Genomic DNA, 19,234 nt, shown 5'->3' on the forward strand with positions numbered 1-19,234 from the left:
GCTTGTCCCAGAAGTGCAGGAAAGTGAAAAGACAGAAATCGCAGGTCTCCAGATCTGAACAGAGCCTGCAGGGGGTCCGGATAGCGATCTCCACACTGAGGGACTGCAGGCAATCAAGATTTGAAGTTTTGGAGCAAAAGAAGAAGTTAAGAAGTTTTTAAAAGAAGATACTGGTCCCGATGATAAAACACGGGAGCCACGAGTGAAATGTTCGTAAAGATCGATATTAGAAAAAGGAGATGAAAACGGACTCTCCAGCCAGCCAGTAAAAATGGGAAAACTATAAAAAATTAAGAAGAGTCCAAGAAGGAGGGGCTGCAGTTCCCTCCAAAACACCCAGAAGCGCGATAAAAGCCCAGACGGAGAAAAACAGCAGCTGTGGCAGTTGACAGTCTTAAAACAGGAATGCATTTAATGTTGTACAACATTTAATGCAACCACCACAAAAAGGAACATAGGACAATGGACAGGAAAATCAGAGAAGACCCCAGATAGAGGGCAACTCTAAAAAGGAGATCCATGAACAATGCAAAACCTCAGCAGAGGAAATTAAGACCTCAAGAAAGAGGCAACACTGGAGCTCAGAGGAGGTAATAAGACCTCAAGGAAGGGGTAACAGCAGAAGCAGAATAGGCAGTGTAAGACTATGGAGAGGAGGGAGTGTTGGAAAACCCCAGAGAGGCTGGAGCACTGGAAAACCCCGAAGAGGGGGGAACACTAGAAAACTGCAGAGAGGCTGGAGCACTGGAAAACCCGGAGGTGGGGAGGTATGAAAAGACCCTGGAGAGGGGGATAAGGAGAGAACCCAGAGAAAGGGCAATGGAAGACCCTAATGACTAAATGAAGAGCAGAACCAGCAAGACTTAGTGCATCCCATCCTTTTGTACTGTACTGAGAAATTCTTTGAAAGTTTTAGCAAAGACCTACAAGCAAATGATAAAGCTGAGTTGGAACAATTCGGTAACTAAGGCACAATGGCACGGTGGTTAGCACTGCTGTCTCACAGTGCCAGGCACTCAGGTTCAATTCCAACCTTGGGTGACTGTGTGGAGTTTGCACATTCTTCCCGTGTCTGAGTGGGTTTGTTCTGGGTGCTCCGGTTTCCTTCCATAGTCCAAAGATGTGCAGGTTAGGTTGATTGGTCTTGCTAAATTACTCCTAAGTGTCAAGGGGACTAGCAGGGTAAATATGTGAGGTCATGGAGATAGGGCCTGGGTGGGATTGTTGTCAGTGCAGGCTCAATGGGCTGAATGGCCTCCTTCTGCACTGTGATTCTATGATACATGCCAGGACAAGAATGCTGAAATGGTCATACTATTAGAAATGCTAGAAAGAAAAGAAACTTTATCATACAACCTCAGTACCAAAATAGACCCACAACTATTTCCTTCACAAGTGACAGACTAAGGTTGTGAATGAGCTGTCAAGACATAAGGCTGTGTTGTGTTGAGACAATGGTATCGGCATGCATTGTAGAGCAAGGTGCCTGACAGAGTAAATATCGTAAGAAGTCTAACAACACCAGGTTAAAGTCCAACAGGTTTATTTGGTAGCAAATGTCACTAGCTTTCGGAGCGCTGCCCCTTCGTCAGGTGGAGTGGGAGATGTGCTCACAAACAGGGCATACAGAGACACAAACTCAATTTACAGAATAATGATTGGAATGCTAGTCAAGCTAATCAATGCTAATACAGCTACTCAAGTCTTTAAGGCACAGACAATGTGAGTGGAGAGAGCATTAAGCACAGGTTAAAGAGTAAGAGTAAATATCAACAGGATTGGAGAGTGACACCATCTGCAGAGTAAAGTATGTAGTCCTTGGTCAGTGCAGAGTCTAGAACAGAACTTAGAAAGCAACAAGCCTCTATGGAAGAGTCCCATACAATACTATATTTGGAACTGTGCATAATTGAAACCTACTAGTAGAAATGTTATGTTAAATGTTCTTCAAGTTCTAATCAATGAACAATTGTTACATCAAATTACAAATGTCTAATTTACATATGTAATGTTTCGTTAGAATGTGGGTTTGAGTATATCGATTTTGAAGATTGTATAAAAAGTTAAAGGGAGAGGAATGTAGTGATTATGATGTCTGTCTTTCTTTAAGACAGTACAGCAAAAGAAGGTCACCTGGCTTGAGGACCAATGGGAACAAAGATGAGTGATCACCCCAGAGTTTGGTGTCCTCTCTCGGGCAGAATAGATCTGCAAGCAATATAGTAAGCATGTAAGGACCGGAGCAGCCGGGTAGGCTGTTCCAAGGCAGCCTAGGGCTGAAAACCCCTGTACATAGTTTCTCTTTATCAAAAAATACCTTTTGTTCCTAACGAAGCCTCAAGTCTCTAGTGCCACTACATAACACTTAGGCATCGTCAAGTAAAGTAGTGTTGGTCACTCCAGTTAAAGGTTCAAGGAATGTGATTATACTGACCAGTATCTGATTTTAAAATTGTATAACCTGGAAATATGACAATAACAGTCCTTTGTGATCTGAAGAGGATATTGTGTCCATTATGTTTCTCCAATCTTTCAGACAGTAGACTCAAATATTTAGTGAGACAAGGCCCTGTACAAATGATTAAGTTGTACTGTTTTACAGCAAGCTAATAAAATGTAATCAGATCTCACCTTGATTTGCCAGCAATTGAACCTCCTTGCAAAAAGGGAAATAATAAAACAATGTCCTACACTGGGTAGAAATTTTCAGTTGTGCCAGCGGTGGGAATCATGATGGGTGAGGGCGCAAAATTGGCATGATCATAAATGTCAGTTTTCCGCTGGTGGGAAAATAAATTGGAATTTTCCCTTCTGACTTCCATGTGGGTCAAGGTTCCAGCTGCTCGATGTAGGAATCTACATTTGCATCTCATGAGTACTCATTAAAAACCCAGCTCACTGGAATCACATTCTCACTACAAATCGAATTCCCCAACCAGCATATAATTAGACCATTCTGCTTCACAACTGGATACTAGTAGCATGAATCTGGCGAACTGCACCTCACTTGTGACTTCAAGGTTTGTACATGCGTTCACCAACCTTTCACTGTGCTGCTGCCATATCTTGTAGCTGCTCCAACTCTGTGCCAAGGCTGCTCATCAAGTAAGACCAGCGGGAAGGGGTAGAATGCTTGGGGCATTGACTGACAAAGGGGAGCTCAATGATTACTTTGGGTGGGATTTTACAGCCTCGCTTGTCCCGAAACCGTAAAATCCTGCCCGAGGTCAACGAACCTTCCCATTGTCCACCCCTCGCCCGCTCCGATTCCCGCGGGGCAGTAAAATTCCAGCCATTGTGTCTGTTTTCATCAGGGAAGATACAGGAAATCTCCCAAATGTAGAGATCCAAGGGACTAAGGAGAATGAGGAGTTGAAGGAAATTTGTATAAGTAAGAAGGTTGTATTGGAGAAATTAATGGGACTGAAAGTTGGTAAGTCCCTGTGCCCTGATGCCAGAGTGTTGAACGAGGTTTCTATAGAGATAGTGGATGCATGGGTGATCATCTTCCAAAATTCTATAGATTCTGGAATGATTCCTGCAGATTGGAAGGTAGTAAATATCACCCCACTAATTAAGAAGGGAGGGAAAGAGAAAACAGGGAACTACAGATCTGTTACCCTGACATCAGTGTTAGGGAAAATGCTAATTAAGGATGTGGTAAATGGACACTTGAATAATCATGATCTGTTTGAGCATTGTCAGCATGGAAATCATGTTTGATTAACTTAGATCATAGAATAGAATTATAGAATCCCTACAGTGCAGAAAGAGGCCATTTAGCAGTCTTTTGACGATGTTACTAACAAAATTAATAAAGGAGTCAATGGCTTTTGATAAAGTCCCCCACAGGAGGTTGATTAGCAAGATAAGAAAAGCACATGGGATAGGAGGCAATATACCGGCATGGACTAAGGATTGGATCACAGGCAGAAAACAGAGAGTAGGAATAAACGGGTCATTCTCGCGTTGGCAGGTTATAACCAGTGGAGTACCACAAGGTAGTCATGGCTCTCTTGTGGGTCACTGTGTATAGGGCTTCAAGATGGGGAGGATAGGGTTGACATGGGCCATGGAGACATCAACAGAAAATGGTTCAGTGGGAGAGGACAGGAATATCCACGATAATGACAATGGACTTCAGGGTGAAACAGGGAAGCAGGAGAGTGATTGGAGAAATGGAGATTTGGATATGGTGAACATCAAGGAGAATAGGAGGGACTTGCACAGTAACAGGAGAGGGTTGGAAGCTGGTCCTGAAATAGAATGGGAGCAGCATCATCTCGACAGCTGATGGAATAACCTTGGAAACAAATTGCTTGGGGAGAGGTCTGAGGGATAATGGAAGGAATGTTGATTGGCCATGCTAAATTGCTCCTTAGCGTCCCAGGATGTGAAGGTTAGAGGGATTAGGGGAGTAAATATGTGGTGTTGTGGGATAGGGCCTGGGTGGGATTGTTGTCGGTGCAGACTCGATGGGCCGAATAGCCTCCTTCTGCACTGTAGGGATTCTATGAATTAACTACTGCACTTTTGGGCCGAAAGGGTAACCCTAATAATTACTGGCTGAGGACATGGAGATCAGGGCTCAGTTGAGAGATGTTAAGAAGAGTCAAATGTCAATTGAAACTCATGACATGTATCCTTGTAATAATCCATTAGAGTATGGGGCACCATTTGATTTGGTCTGATTGACCATTTGACAATCACGGAGGAAGGTGAAAAAAGGTAAGAAGGATCAAAGCATTAAGGGGCCACAGCTGCAGTTCATATGCATTCTCCAGACAACCCTACAAATTGTAGTTGAGATGTTCAGTGTATGCTGGGCCGAACGCTTGCAGTTACTAAATTAGTGCAAGGCTGTAGTCTAGTGAAAAGGCGGCAGCTTGACATTGCCCTGACTGAGGTTACTAGCACATGCCTGTTCTCACCCAGATCAAATCCCATTGGTGAATGCGCTGTCATGCCTGGAGAAAACTCAGCTACAAATGATTCTTCAGGATGTGCTTCAAGCTGCAAGGACGGAGCAGGGATGTAATGTATAAACAGGGAGGAGTGCAGAATGAAGGCTTCAGACAATGCTGCCTTCAAGAAAGCTTTAATGCAGCTGAGGAGGAGAAAATGTCCCGTCGTTGTCTGACAGGGCAACAGGAAGAGTTTCATCCTGAGGAACATGGGCCGGTGGGGCCCCATGAAGACCCAAATGCTGAGGCAGAGAGAACAATTTGAAGGTGGCGTTTGGCAGGATCCAGGGTGTACCGAAGACATCTTTCATACTGGTAGATCAGCAAGAGGCAGTGTACTTGTCAAGGGATGTGGTGGCTCACATGTGCCATATTCTTCAGGAGAATCTGATGCCAAATAGACTGGGAGGGCATTCACATCCAGTGGCTCTAAAGGAGATTTCCGCACTCGACCTTTTTGCAAGTGGCTTGTTCCAGGGCTCTCCTCCCGGACCTCTGCAGAGTATCACAATCCTCCCTCATAAATGCATAAGGGAGATTACTGATGCCCTTTTCAACAAGGCACACAGTTATACTCAGTTATCCATGGATAAAGCCAGCCAGGCTACCAGGTCAATGGGATTTGCAGTGATCTCTGGCTTATCCCACACTTGGAGGGTGCATTGACTGTATATGTGGCCTTAAGTGTAAAGTTCATCAATAGAAAAGGCTTCCATTCTCTCAACATCCAGCTGATCTGTGATCACCAGTCATGGCAGGAGACTCCCAGAAGCACAGACATTTTTGAAATGTCCTCAAAGCATCCCGGAAGAGGTCAAATATACCCTCTGGCTCACTGGAGATCCTGGCTTGTGATCAACCAAATTGGAGGAGGCTCATTCAAGAAGGTACCAAAACACATCAAGGAACTTGGTCGGGATCTCCAAAACCCCCAAGATACCTCGCAGGCCCTGGAAACTTGCATGGTTCTTACTTCTTAAGTCACTCGCAGGTCCACAGATCTTCGAGAGCCATCAGCTCATTCAAGGTTGGCTCATCGTCAATAAAGGCAAACCGAAAAGTGACTAATGATGCTATTCAATGGCCACAGAGTCCTTCAGAGGAAAGGTATAATGTGGCACGTTCGTAACATGCTCCTTGACTGAGCAGACCATTGACATGTTAAAGATGAATCTCAGACGTCTGGACTGACCAGGCAGCGAATCCAGTACTCTTCCCAAAGGGTGAGCCACATCATTGTAGTTTGCTGCACCCTGCACAACCTGGAGTTCCAAAGAGGAATGAGTTTCCACAGGGAGAGATGAAGGATCTGCGAGTCTGCTTGGTAGAGGATGACTCCGAAAAGGATGACATCAAAGAGGGCAAAGCGGATGATGCCCCACAGAAAAAGGCCAAAGTGTGAGAGAGGCAGTAGTCATTGAATATTTTTATGACTGAGTTAGATAGATTTTTAACTAACAGGGGAATCAAAGAGTATCAAGAGTTCCCAGGATATTAGTGTTGAGTCCAAAATCAGATCAGCCATGATCTTATTGAATGGCGTAGCAGGCTCAAGGGGCCAAATGGCCTATTCCTGCTCTTAATTTATACGTTTGTATGCTGGGCAAGACATGCCTTTCGTATGCCTGACACTGAATTCCCGAAGCAACTGCTCTATTCAGAATTCAGTCATGGCAGGAGACTTCCAGAAGGACATGTCCTCAAAGCATACATGAAAAGGTCAAATATACCCTCTGGCTTGTATTTAACCAAATTGGAGAAAACTCATTCAAGAAAATACCAAACACATCAAGGAACTTGGTCGAAAACGTGGCGAAGTGAAGTCGAGGCATCGGAGGGAGTGCGCAAATCTCCAAAAACCCCATCAATGCAACCCTTTAAGCACCACCTGCCCTGCATATGGCAGAGTGTGCAGATCATGCATTGGACTTAAAAGCCAACTCAGAATCCATCAAACTGGAATAGAAGCAAGTCACCCTCGATCCCAAAGGACAGCCTAAGAAGTAGAAGAATGTGCAGTAAAAAAGAACAGCCGTTTCTCACAACATTCTTGCTTCCATCTCACTCACGAGGTAGAATTTAATGCCTTTCACAAACTCCACCCCAGTCCCAACCCCATGGCAAGTTTGGTAACAGGTGGCATGTAATCTGGTAGGGGTGAGGATCCCGCCATCTTCCCACCTCCACCCCAATCAAGACCGTGGTTGGAAGGTCCATGGATCGCCTTCCTACCCCAATGCTAGTTGATGCCCTCCAGTGGGTAAGTAATGTCCATTTAAAGATCTCATTGTGCTGCCACTGATATTAACCCAGTGGTGGACAAGGACTCGCCACACAAGAAGCACGACTAGGAAATCCACGCAGGGTTGTTTGTGGGCTCCTGCGGGTCCCTTGATCAAATGCACTCAGTGTTTGATTGAGGGACCTGCATCAGTAAGATGCCAAACTGAGAGCCAAACCCTATCCTTATTGCCAACCCCCCTGCCCTACCACCCACAAACTACCATCACTCACCTGTAGCCTGGTATCTAGCAATGATCCTACGCTTTGAGTGGAAAGCGTACTAGTAGCAACCACCATCTCCCCGGTAGTATTGCACTTTAATGGGCAACGGTCTCTAATTCGCCAGAAGTTCTTGATGGTAAGGACCTCCATCCCCTGGGTCCTTAAGCCCCAGGGCAGACCTGCCATTGGCTTGCCAAGTGCTTGAGTGAAGCAAGATGTGGTGGGGGTTCCCAAAAATGTAGGACTCTTGCCAGCTCTCCAGTCAGTGGCCAAGACCACCCTAGCCTTCGCGAGATTCCAACCTCAGTGGCTGACCGAGGGACCCAGCACCAGGAAGTGGGGTCCATTGAAAGCCAAGTTCCTACCCTCCCTGGTGACATTGCTGAATAATTAAGTAGCTCTCCACACACACACACCATCCCCCAACAAGGTCCTTCATCTTGGGGAAGGCCCACCACTCCCCATTTAAGTGCCTGTTTAGCACACAATTGTGAGCTTTTCCTGGCAATGTGTGGGTTCTCACCGGCTCCCTAACCAATGGGCAAAATCCCCACTGCCTTCACGAAATATCGCCCCCTGTAACTGGATGAAGGTTAAGAGTGAACTTATCTACATAGGGAGTCATAATACTACTTCATGCTTCCTTTAAGAAAACAGCTGACCCAAAAGAGATTGACATTATTCTGGACCTGCATACAGTCTATACATATATACTGCAAATGTAGGATGGGACACATTGGGATGGTATAATGGAAGAGAAAAAGAGTAAAGTGGGGGCAAGTTGGTTGAGAAAATAGGAAGATGCAGCAAAGCTAGAATTAGGGCAAAGGTAGAATCTAGGGAGAGACCAGTTGAAGCCAGTTAGCAATTTTCATGAAAGGTGACAATCAAAATTTTTCTTCAAACTTGTTGGAAATTAAGGTCAGGATTTTACGGCTCTGCTGGGGCGTGTCTCCCGCGCGCCTTCAGCGAATCTCCATTCAGTTCGGTGGAGCAAGAGGGACCGTTAAATCCTGGCGCAAGTGTAGCAGCTGCACTGTTGGGATCACTGACACAGTACAGGAGGTAAGGCAGGGAGCTTGGGGAAGTGAAGTATGGGATAATTAAAATTACAGATGGAACTGAGAGAAATAAATTAAATCAAGACAGATAATTGATTAACTTAAAGTAACCTTGCACAGATTGTAAGCTAATTAGCACCAACTAAAGTTGGCAGTGAATTAAATAATTTGGTGAAAAAATTAAGGAAATTATCAAAGATTAACAAAAGGTTAATGAAGGGAAAAGGCCCTTACAAATCAGCACCATGAATTAAATAATGACATTCTATTAAATGTTAGGACTTCACTGAGGAAAATTAATCAAATAAAGATTGGAGTTCACGGGATAATTGATTAATTAAAGATTAGGGCTTCTATGGGGAAAAGTAATTAAATAGAAAGCTTTTGAGAGGGGATATTGGGAGAAGCACTACCAATAGCTAACTGTTCCTTCAGGTTACTACACGACTACCGCAGGCAGTGAGTGACTGGGATATAGTATTGTAATATCTAGTGAAATAGACAGGTCGACTGACAAACAATTGATCAAGGGCTACTAGGCAGGCAGAATCAACCAACAGCTAGGGCAACCATTTAATGATCACCAGAATAATATTGGATAGGCATCAGAACTGCCACTAAATAAAAGGGGCAAACAAATAGAGTTGGCCCAATGTGTAGAGCCCACCTTACTTTTCAAAAACAAGAATAGGGAAAAATATGGATTTCTGAGTACAATAGAGCTCTGTTTATCGATATTCGCCAAGACAGGTCTATCATTATCTGAAAATACAGCGTGGCAAATGTTAAGGTGGTTAGATGTTAAAATTGAAAAAAAAGAGATTGAATTCAGTTGATTGACAGGTGAATCTATTGATGGGGTGTACATGGATTTCCAAAAGTCATTTGATAAAGTTCCACACAATAGACTTGTAAGCAAAGTTAGAGCTTGTAGAATAAAAAGGGTTATAAAAACATGGATACAAAATTAGCTGAGTGACAGGAAACAGTGAGCATTGGCGAATGGATGTTTCTTTTGGACTGGTGGAAAGTTTATAGCGGAATTCCACAGGGATCAGTGATGGCGCCCTCTCCCTTTTGTGATGTATGTTAATGACCTATACCTTAGTCTACAGAACACAATTTCAAAATATGCAGGTAAGTTGGAAGCATTTTGAACTGTGAAGAGGTCTGTGTAGAATTTCAAAAGGAAATAGACAAATTGGTGGAATGGATACCATAAAGATGAAATTTAGTGCACAGAAGTGTGAAGTGACTAATTTTGGTAGAAAGAATAAGGAGGCAAGATAAAATAAAGAAATAAATTCTAAACAGGGTACAGAAGCAGAGGGACTTGGGTATATATGTGCATAAATCATTGAAGGTGTCAGGTTGAGAGTGAGATTATTAAAGCTTGCAGCATGCTAGACTTTATTAATAGGGCTTAAAGTGTAAGAGCATGGAAGTTGTGTTAAACCTGTACAGCACAATGGTTTGGCCTCAACTGCAATACTGCATCCAATTCTGAGCATCACACTTTAGGACGGTTGAGAAGACTTTAGAGAGAGTGCCGAAAAGAATGGTTCCAGGGATAAGAAACTTCAGCTAAGTAGATATTTGGAGAAATTGAGATTGCTTTCCCTGAGGAAAAGAAGGTTCAAAGGTGGTTTGATAGAGATACTCAAAATCATGAGGGGTCTGGATAGAGTAGATAAGGAAAACAGTTCCCATTGGTGGGGGGTCAAGAATAAGAGGGAACAAGTTCAAGGTTAGTTGTCAAAAGAAGTAAAGATGACATTGGGGCTTTGGCTGCACTTCTGGGGGAATTGTCTGGCTCTGAGGAAATCCAAGCCATTGCTGATCACACATCACATTTGTTCTGTTTTCATTGTTGTTCAATGTCACCCTTTTCATTATTAGTCTACTGTATAAAGTTAGAACAATTTTTCTGTTCTTGAAGTATAAGGTTTTCAAAGCTTGCAGAGGGATTTGGACCAACTAGAAAAATGGGCTCAAAAATGGCAAATGGAATTTAACGCAGACAAGTGTGAGATATTGCACTTTGGAAGGACAAACCAAAGTAGAACGTACAGGGTAAATGGTAGGACTCTGAAGAGTGCAGTTGAACAGAGGGATCTGGGAATACAGGTACAGAATTCCCTAAAAGTGACGTCACAGGTGGATAGGGTCGTAAAGAGTGCCTTTGGTACATTGGCCTTTATAAATCGGAGTATCGAGTATAAAAGTTGGAGTGTTATGGTAAGGTTATGTAAGGCATTGGTGAGGCCGAATTTGGAGTATTGTGTACAGTTTTGGTCACCTAATTACAGGAAGAATGTAAATAAGGTTGAAAGAGTGCAGAGAAGGTTCACAAGGATGTTGCCGGGTCTTGAGAAGCTGAGTTACAGAGAGAGATTGAATAGGTTGGGACTTTATTCCCTGGAGCGTAGAAGATTGAGGGGAGATTTGATAGAGGTGTATAAGATTTTGATGGGTATAGATAGAGTGAATGCAAGCAGGCTTTTTCCGCTGAGGCTAGGGGAGAAAAAAACCAGAGGGCATGGGTTAAGGGTGAAAGGAGAAAAGTTTAAAGGGAGGGAATATTAGGGGGGGCTTCTTCACGCAGAGAGTGGTGGGAGTGTGGAATGAGCTGCCGGATAAAGTGGTAAATGCGGGGTCACTTTTAACATTTAAGAAAAACTTGGACGGGTTCATGGATGAGAGGGGTGTGGAGGGATATGGGTCCAAGTGCAGGTCATGGGGAATAGGCAAAAAATGGTTCAGCACAGACAAGAAGGGCCAAAAGGCCTGTTTCTGAGCTGTAATTTTCTATGGTTCTATGGTTCTATAAACGCCAGAGTTAGTCCATTAAATGCGATGTGTATTTAAATGTAAGCAGTATTGGATATCTGGGTAAGTGTTTACATCTAGAATGATACTATGAAATTACACCAAAGAAGCCATTCATGTGTTTGAAATAAAGTATTTAAAATCTAAGTTGTAATAGCAAAATAATGTCATACAAATACAAATGTCCATTTGTGAATGCTGAACAATGTCATTTCTAGACTGTATTCTATTTCAATTTGCAGTTTTCATTATTAAAATAAAATCTTACATTTAAAAGATAGTGAGTAAACTGTTGATTGATCTGGGAGATTGAATTGGCTCTATGGACAAAATCTGATAACAGAGTTTTGATGTAACATACACTCAGCCAAATAACATAAATGTTTGGTATTTCTTCATTTTTAAAATAGAGCTTTGGTTCCAGAAGAATGTAAGAGATCGGTGCAGCCTCCACAGCCGGTAGCATCAGAGTGCTCACGTCACTGCAGGAATGGACATTGCACTCCAACAGGAAAATGCTGCTGTAGTCCAGGTTGGGAGGAAGAGTTCTGTAGAGTGGGTAAGACGTTTTTCTTGTATTTTTGGAGAAATTATAAAATATTATAGATCAAGGACTATACGTGGCATAGCAGAATTCCATAAAGCAATACTTATGTCATCTCAAGTTGAAGGAAAGAATTAAGATGACAATATTATTTCTGTTCTGCAAAAATACTACACCACCTACTCAAATCCAGTTATTTATATTCTTCTAAGTTTACTAACCAGTGACAGAGCAATGACAAAACAGAACTGATTGCACACTTGACGTTGTTTGTCACATAATCATATTCAATGGGAGAAAACATGAGTGGCACCTGTCCTTATGGAATTTACCCAGTATGTACTTCCATACAGTTTCTGTAGTGAACCTAAATGATCCTCTCACTTCTTAATGTCATGATGCTCCCACAGAGCAGTAAAGAATTACCTTCGGTGACTAATTTTAGTCAGTGGGCTTCAATTTTATTATAGGAGAACGTTTTATACTGCACACCAGGTTTAACAGAAAAATCTAAACTGATTGACCCAGATTTCCACTCCCAACAACAGAAACAGAGTGAAATGACTGCCTCTGTGTGTGCTCTAGTACTTTGTTGAATTTAATTTATAAAATGATCAAAACAACAAACAGCCCTTACTGCTCAACCCCCTTACTCCCCCACACACTGCCCATGTCCCATCATGCCCACCAATACCCCCTGGCTTCTCCTACCCCCATTCCAATACATGCCCCTCTACCCAACCCCATGGCAACTCGTACCCCTTATACCCCCACATATCCATGACCCTTTATAGTCCTAATGCCAACCTATGTCTCCCACTCATCACCCTCTACCCCATCCAAGCCAACTCACCTTGTATGCACCATGAGCATGGGCAAACTTCAAGAACCATTTTGACATAAAATAAAGTTATGTCTATTGATGATATCACTACTTTAAACAAAGAAACGCTTTCATTGATTTTTTAAAAAATTATTCAATGCATCAAAATTTCTTTAAATAATCATAGCATCCTACAGTGCAGAAGGAGGCCATTCAGCCCATCAAGTCTGCACTGACCACAATCCACCCAGGCCCTATCCCCATAACCCAATGCATTTACCCTAGTTGATCCCCCTGATCAACAGGGGCAATTTAGCATGGCCAATCCACCTAACCCGCACATCTTTGGACTGTGGGAGGAAACCCAAGCAGACACAGGGAGAATGTGCAAACTCCACACAGACAGTGACCCAAGCTGGGAATTGAACCCGGGTCCTTGACGCTGAGAGGCAACAATGCTAACCACTGTGCCACCCCTTCTCTCTGATGAATCTCTTATGAAAACAAACATTTCAATTCTATAACCACTTGGAGCAGTCAATCAAAATGTTCACTTAACAGGTACCCTATTGTGATAATAGTTTATAAAATCAGTTGTTACAGCGCAAATCCTATAATGATAGCTCTCTGAGGCTTATGTTAACAGACAAAATAAAACATCAAGCACTTTGTTTTTTGTACTGTAGACTTTTTTATTTAAAGTCCAGCAGAGTTAAACCCATTGACAGCTTTGACAGTTCCAATGAGTTTTGACAGTTCGTCAGGCTTATCCAACCTGTTCACATGGAGAGGCCCGTGTTTCAATTTCTCTCACACCCGAGGGCTGTCGAGCAAATTTTGGAAGAATAAAATTTGGCACAACAGTAACATGAATTTATGAAAAACAATTGATGTATTAAAAGAAACAAACTGCTGAGCAAACAAGTCACAACAATAAATTAATAAGTTTTTAAAAATGAATAATAAATAAAGGCAATCATTAGAGTGTGAAAGGGTGAGAGTATGTTACGTCCAGCTCAAGCCTAGCCACAGAGTGCTCACTCAATCACACTTACCCACTGTGATACTAAGTGAGAGCTCCTGCTGGAATTCACGCACGCGCGCACTCACGCACACGGCAACACACACACACACACACACACACACCCTCTCACACATACACACACTCACCCTCTCTCTCTCTCACACTCACCCTCTCTCTCGCACACTCTCTCTCACACACACATTCACCCTCTTTCACTCAGTCATTAGCCCTAACTCTCACACTCACCCTCTTTCTCTCACACACTCGCTCTCTCTCTCACACACTCACCCTCTTTCTCTCACACACTCGCTCTCTCTCTCACACACTCACCCTCTCACACATGCTCACACACTGGGGGCGATTCTCCCAGCATTGTACATCACAATGTTAGTTTGCCACAATTATATCCACATGTGTAATTCTGCATTGAAAGATTACATAAAAAAACAAAGCAGTATGTTTTAACCATGATGCAGGCAAACTTACTGATCATTGAGCTAAATAAATGAAAAACAAACATAAGAGTAATTTTACTCACTCACAGAGCTTCTTTCTATTTTGATCTCCCCTTGCATATTAACCTTCATGCTGTGACCGACAGTCCTCTGAGTACTTGGGTTGAAAAATTCCCTTAACAGGCATTGAAGCCAGTTTTAAAAGTAGTTTCCACCTGAAAATTGACACCTGTGGGGTAAGATTCCATGGATGAAGGCATCCTTCAACACTTTACCTAACTGAAAATTCCTTGTGTGTGAGCCTGAACAGTGATGTTAGTTAGTTATTTCATCATTGATGGCACCATGGCTGATTACACCAACAACTCCTGTTTCCAAATGTCCACTCTGAAGCAAACATCACAGGAATGCAATCAGGAGCAGGAACTCTGGTTGACTTTCCTTTCCTTAGACCGTAGGCATTGAGGCCAAATGTAGAGAGCGATTCTCCCAGCCTGCTGCATTACTCGAGCGCCGCAACGGGCCGGAAGACATCGCAGGCTTCCCTGGGCTATGTGGGGCACCACAGCCTCCACGAGTCTCTCCATGACTAAGATTTCTGGTGTAATCAGCTCCGCGCCGATTTCTGGAAATTGACATTTACATTTCAATAGCGGGCCCAGGACTTCAGTCTCCACTACCCCCCCCCCCACGGAGTGGTTCACCCTAGTGGGGTTTACTCCTGCTCCCCACTAATGGGGGACAGGCAGCCTGACCCTGCTAGAGGGAAGAGGGGCCATTGAGGCCCCCCTGGGAGGTCAGGGATAATGGCAGTGTCAGCCAAAGTGTCAGGTCGGGGCTGGCCAAGTGGGGGGAAGGAGGGGAGGTTGTGTCGGGACTGTTGTTGGTGGGGTGGGGAAAATTGGGACTGCCGGGATCGGGGCTAGCCGGGGTGGGTGGGTGAGGGGTGCATTGGGACTGTTTTTTGTGGGGGCGGGGGCGGAATTGGGAGATCAGGGCTAGCCAGGGGGGGTGGTCATCGGTGCTGGCCAGGGGAGGTCTGGGAGCCCAGCGATCATGGGGTGGGGGATTGGAAGACCAGGGGTTGCGAGGCTGGCCATCGATCAGGAGGCCTCCAGATTTCCAGAGTATCGGAGATTCATTCTGGAAATCAGGCTCAAAATACCAGCGGGATTTACTCCCATTTTCCCACATGTTGGGGACTTAGAATTTTTTTGGGAGAATCACGGCCTCTCTCTCAGGCACTCACCCTCATCCTCTCCCTCACACCCTTGCTGCTGTCTCTCACACACACACACACACACACGCTGTTCCTCTCACACACACTCACCCTCACCCACCCTCACTCCCTCAACGACCCTCCCTCCCTCAGTTCCTCACCCATCCTCCCTCACTCCATCCTCACCCTCCCACACTCACTGTCTTACTCACTCTCATTCCCTCACCCACCCTCACTCACTCCCTCATTCACTCTCACTCAGTTCTTCACCTATCCTCACTCGCTCCCGCACCCATCCTGACTCACTCCCTCATCCATCTTCACTCACTCCCTCTCTCTCACTCCCTCCCTCACCCATCCATCCTTACTCACTCCCTCACCCACCCTCACTCCCTCCTTCACGCACCATCACTCACTCCCTACACCCATCCTAACTCATCCACCCTCACTAACTAAATTGGCTTGAGGAGGGCAGGTATGTGTGACAAGGAGAATATAGATATTGAAGTGAGGCCTGAGGCCTAGCAGCACCTAAACAAGGGTACCCGAGAGGAGGGCTGAGAGTTGGGAGAATATGGGCAAACGTGGGAACAGCCAGAGAAACACAACTGAGGGAGAACCATGGGGAAATGGGGAGAACACAGGGGGGAACAGGAAGAACCCAGGAGAAAGTAGGGAGAACCTGGGGGAAGGAAACCGGAATCAGACTAAAGCACTAACAGCCATGCGAAAGCTACTGGAGCCGGGGGAAAAACATGGTGAGTGGAGGCCCTATGAGCTCCAAAGTGTCTCTTTTGATCTCCAAATACACTCATTTGCTGATGTTCGCTGCTTTTCCAATCACAGCTTGTTTCTATACCATATTTGTTGCTGATGTGAGCCTATCAGCATCAAACCCAATTTATATTGGATGAGCTGTCGCCTGCAGTAATCTTGAAACTCACTGAACCATCTAACCAGCATTTCAACAATTGCTCCAGGGACCATATTAAAGGGCTTTGCAGGGCACAAGTTGGACAAACCTGGTTTTCAGCTTTGACAGTGCATTGACAGTTTGACAGTCCTCTGACAGCTTGTCAGTTCCAGTGAGTTTATGCACTTTTTACACACAATCATTTTCACTTTCAGCAATTCACACACTTGCCTACCTCAAAAGTTGCCTTACCTCTCCTAAACATGTCCTGGGACCATATACAAAGCATTACCTTAAATCTCCGAAGGAGTACCTAGCTATTCAAATAGATCCACTAAGTTCAGACCAGCTTACCTAGCATAACCTGCACAGTTTAGTTTCACACTCCAAACTGCCTCTTCACTGGAAGTAGCTGATGATTTAAATGGCAGCTGCCTCTATAAAATGTGCATGTGCAAAGCCTGGACTGACACCAGTCCCGCCTCTCCTAAATAAGAAATGCTGTGTAAGGGGACAGGATTACGGATATTCAACCACTTTTGCTATTTTTGCCATGACAATAAGCCTCTCTGGGGCACTATTTTACTTAGCAAAAATTTGCCTCCATTGTAAAAAGGCCTAACCAATCGATGGTCAAAATTGAGGTCTTCCTTCAGAGGATTGAGTTCTCCGAATTTGCAAGGAACATGATAAAACTGGCTACCTTGATTCTCAGGCCCTTCAACATAGAGGGATATTGATTTTATCATCCTAATGCACTCACCGGGGAACCTTAATCCAGCAGTCTGAACTTGACACTGAAAATGACAGAATTTCAAAGAAAGATCTTTAAAAAATGGTGGGATTTTGTGAGAAATGGAGGCAGAAAATATTTTCATAGCTAAGCTGAAGAAGCATGCCCAAATTATTGTCATTTTCTCTTTCTATGTCTAGTTACTCAAGGAAAAGTACTGTAAAGGTATTGAAAAGAATGGGCTCTCAACCCGAGTTTTCTTCAAGTTTTCATTGGCATTTTAATTCAACAATAAGGATAGCACTGAGTGAACAAATCCAAATTTGAATAATGAACATGACATTAATTCAACCCAGCTGATTGGGTAGGTAGTGGGGGATAGAATTAAGGAGATAGTTCTATAACAGTCACTTACTCTGCCTAGACATCAGAGCAGGTGAATATCACACCTACTTTGGATCTTCAATGACAGCAATCTATGTCAAGTTGAGTCTGCTGGATTAAGGTTCCCCGATTAAGATGATAAATCAATATCCTTCTATGTTGAAGAACATGAGAATCAAGGCAGCCAATTTTATCATGATGTCAGGACATCACAAGGTACAAAGCAGCTCATCAGTTAGAATTTCTTCAGTTCAGTGAGGTGAACTCTATTAAAGACAGCTCCTGTTTATACTCAACTCCCTCACCATAGAAACTAGAAGCAGGAGTAGACCATTCAGCCCTTCGAGACTACTCCACCATTCATTTTGATCACCAAATTCAATATCCTGATCCCCCCACCCACCCATATCCCTTGATCCTTTTAGCCCCCAGAGCTATATCTAATTTTTTCTTGAAATCAGACAACATTTTGGCCTCAACTACATTCAGCGGTAGTGAATTCCATTCACCACCCTCTGGATGAAGAAATTTCTCCTTGCCTCAGTTGTGAAAGGTTTATCCCTTATCCTCAAACTATGACTGCTAGTTCTGGACTGCCCCATCATTGGGAACATTTTTTCTGAATTTACCCTGTCTAACCCTGTTAGAATTTTATAAGTTTCTATGAAAGCCCCTCTCACTCTTCTAAACTCCAGTGAATATAATCCTAACCAACGTAGTCTCTCCTCAAATGACAGACCTGCCATCCCAGGAATCAGCCTGGTAAACCTTCGCTGTACTCCCTCTATAGCAAGGATATCCTTCCACGGATAAGGACACCAAAACTGCACACAATACTCGAAGTGTGGCCTCACCAATGCCCTATACAATTTCAACAAGACATCCCTATCCTTGTACTCAAATCCTCTCGCTATGAAGGCCAACATGCCATTTACCTTCTTTACTGCCTGCTATACCTGTGCGCAGCAACTGATGCACAAGGACACCAAGGTCTTGCTAAGTATTCACTTCTCTCAGTTTACACCCATTCAAGTAATAATCTGTCTTCCTATTATTGCTACCAAAGTGGATAGCCTCACATTTATCCACATTATATTGCATCTGCCATGCATATGCCCATACACTCAGCCTGTCTAAACCATGCTCAAGCACCTCTGCATCTCCTCATAGCTCACCTACCCACCCAACTTTGTATCATCTGCAAATTTGGAGATAATACATTCAGTTCCCTCTTCCAAATCATTAATATATAATGTGAACAGTTGGGGTCCTAGCACAGATCCTTTGCGGAACCCTACTAGTCACTGACTGCCAATCAGAAAAAGACCCATTTATACCAACTCTTTGCTTCCTATCTGCTAACCAGCTTTCTATTCATCTCAAGACATTACCTACAACCCCATGTGCTTTACATAGTCTGTTATGTGAGACCTTATCGAAAGCCTTCTAAAAGTCTAAATAAACCATATCCACTGGTTCTCCTCAGTCAACTCTATTACTTACATCCTCAAAGAATTCCAATAGATTCATCAAGCATGATTTCCCTTTTGTAAATCCATGCTGACTTTGTCTGATTATAGCACTGCCTTCCAAATGCTAAGTTATGAAATCCTTAATAATGGACTTTAGCATCTTCCCCAGTACCGATGTTAGGCTCACTGGTCTATAGTTTCCTGCTTTCTCTCTACCTCTCTTTTTAAATAGCAGGCTTATATTAGCTACCCTCCAATCTGTAGGAACCAGCCCAGAGTCCAAAGAATTTTGGAAAATAACCACCAAT

At 43.7% G+C, this 19,234-nt stretch overlaps 1 protein-coding gene across 3 annotated transcripts in view; it reads left to right on the forward strand.

Moving 5' to 3' along the window:
- The window catches only part of hhip (hedgehog interacting protein), a 175,661-nt gene that overhangs the window by 134,288 nt on the left and 22,139 nt on the right, over positions 1-19,234 (forward strand). For 2 of the 3 annotated variants that reach the window (XM_078212128.1, XM_078212117.1), the window contains exon 8: positions 11,770-11,918. In XM_078212128.1, coding sequence (XP_078068254.1) covers positions 11,770-11,918 — 149 coding nt within the window. Of the gene's footprint in view, positions 1-11,726; positions 11,919-19,234 lie in introns of all 3 variants that reach the window. The other variant, XR_013497730.1, reaches the window with a different exon arrangement.

Source organism: Mustelus asterias, chromosome 1 (assembly GCF_964213995.1).
Source record: "Mustelus asterias chromosome 1, sMusAst1.hap1.1, whole genome shotgun sequence".
In the NCBI taxonomy this organism is placed as follows: Eukaryota; Metazoa; Chordata; class Chondrichthyes; order Carcharhiniformes; family Triakidae; genus Mustelus; species Mustelus asterias.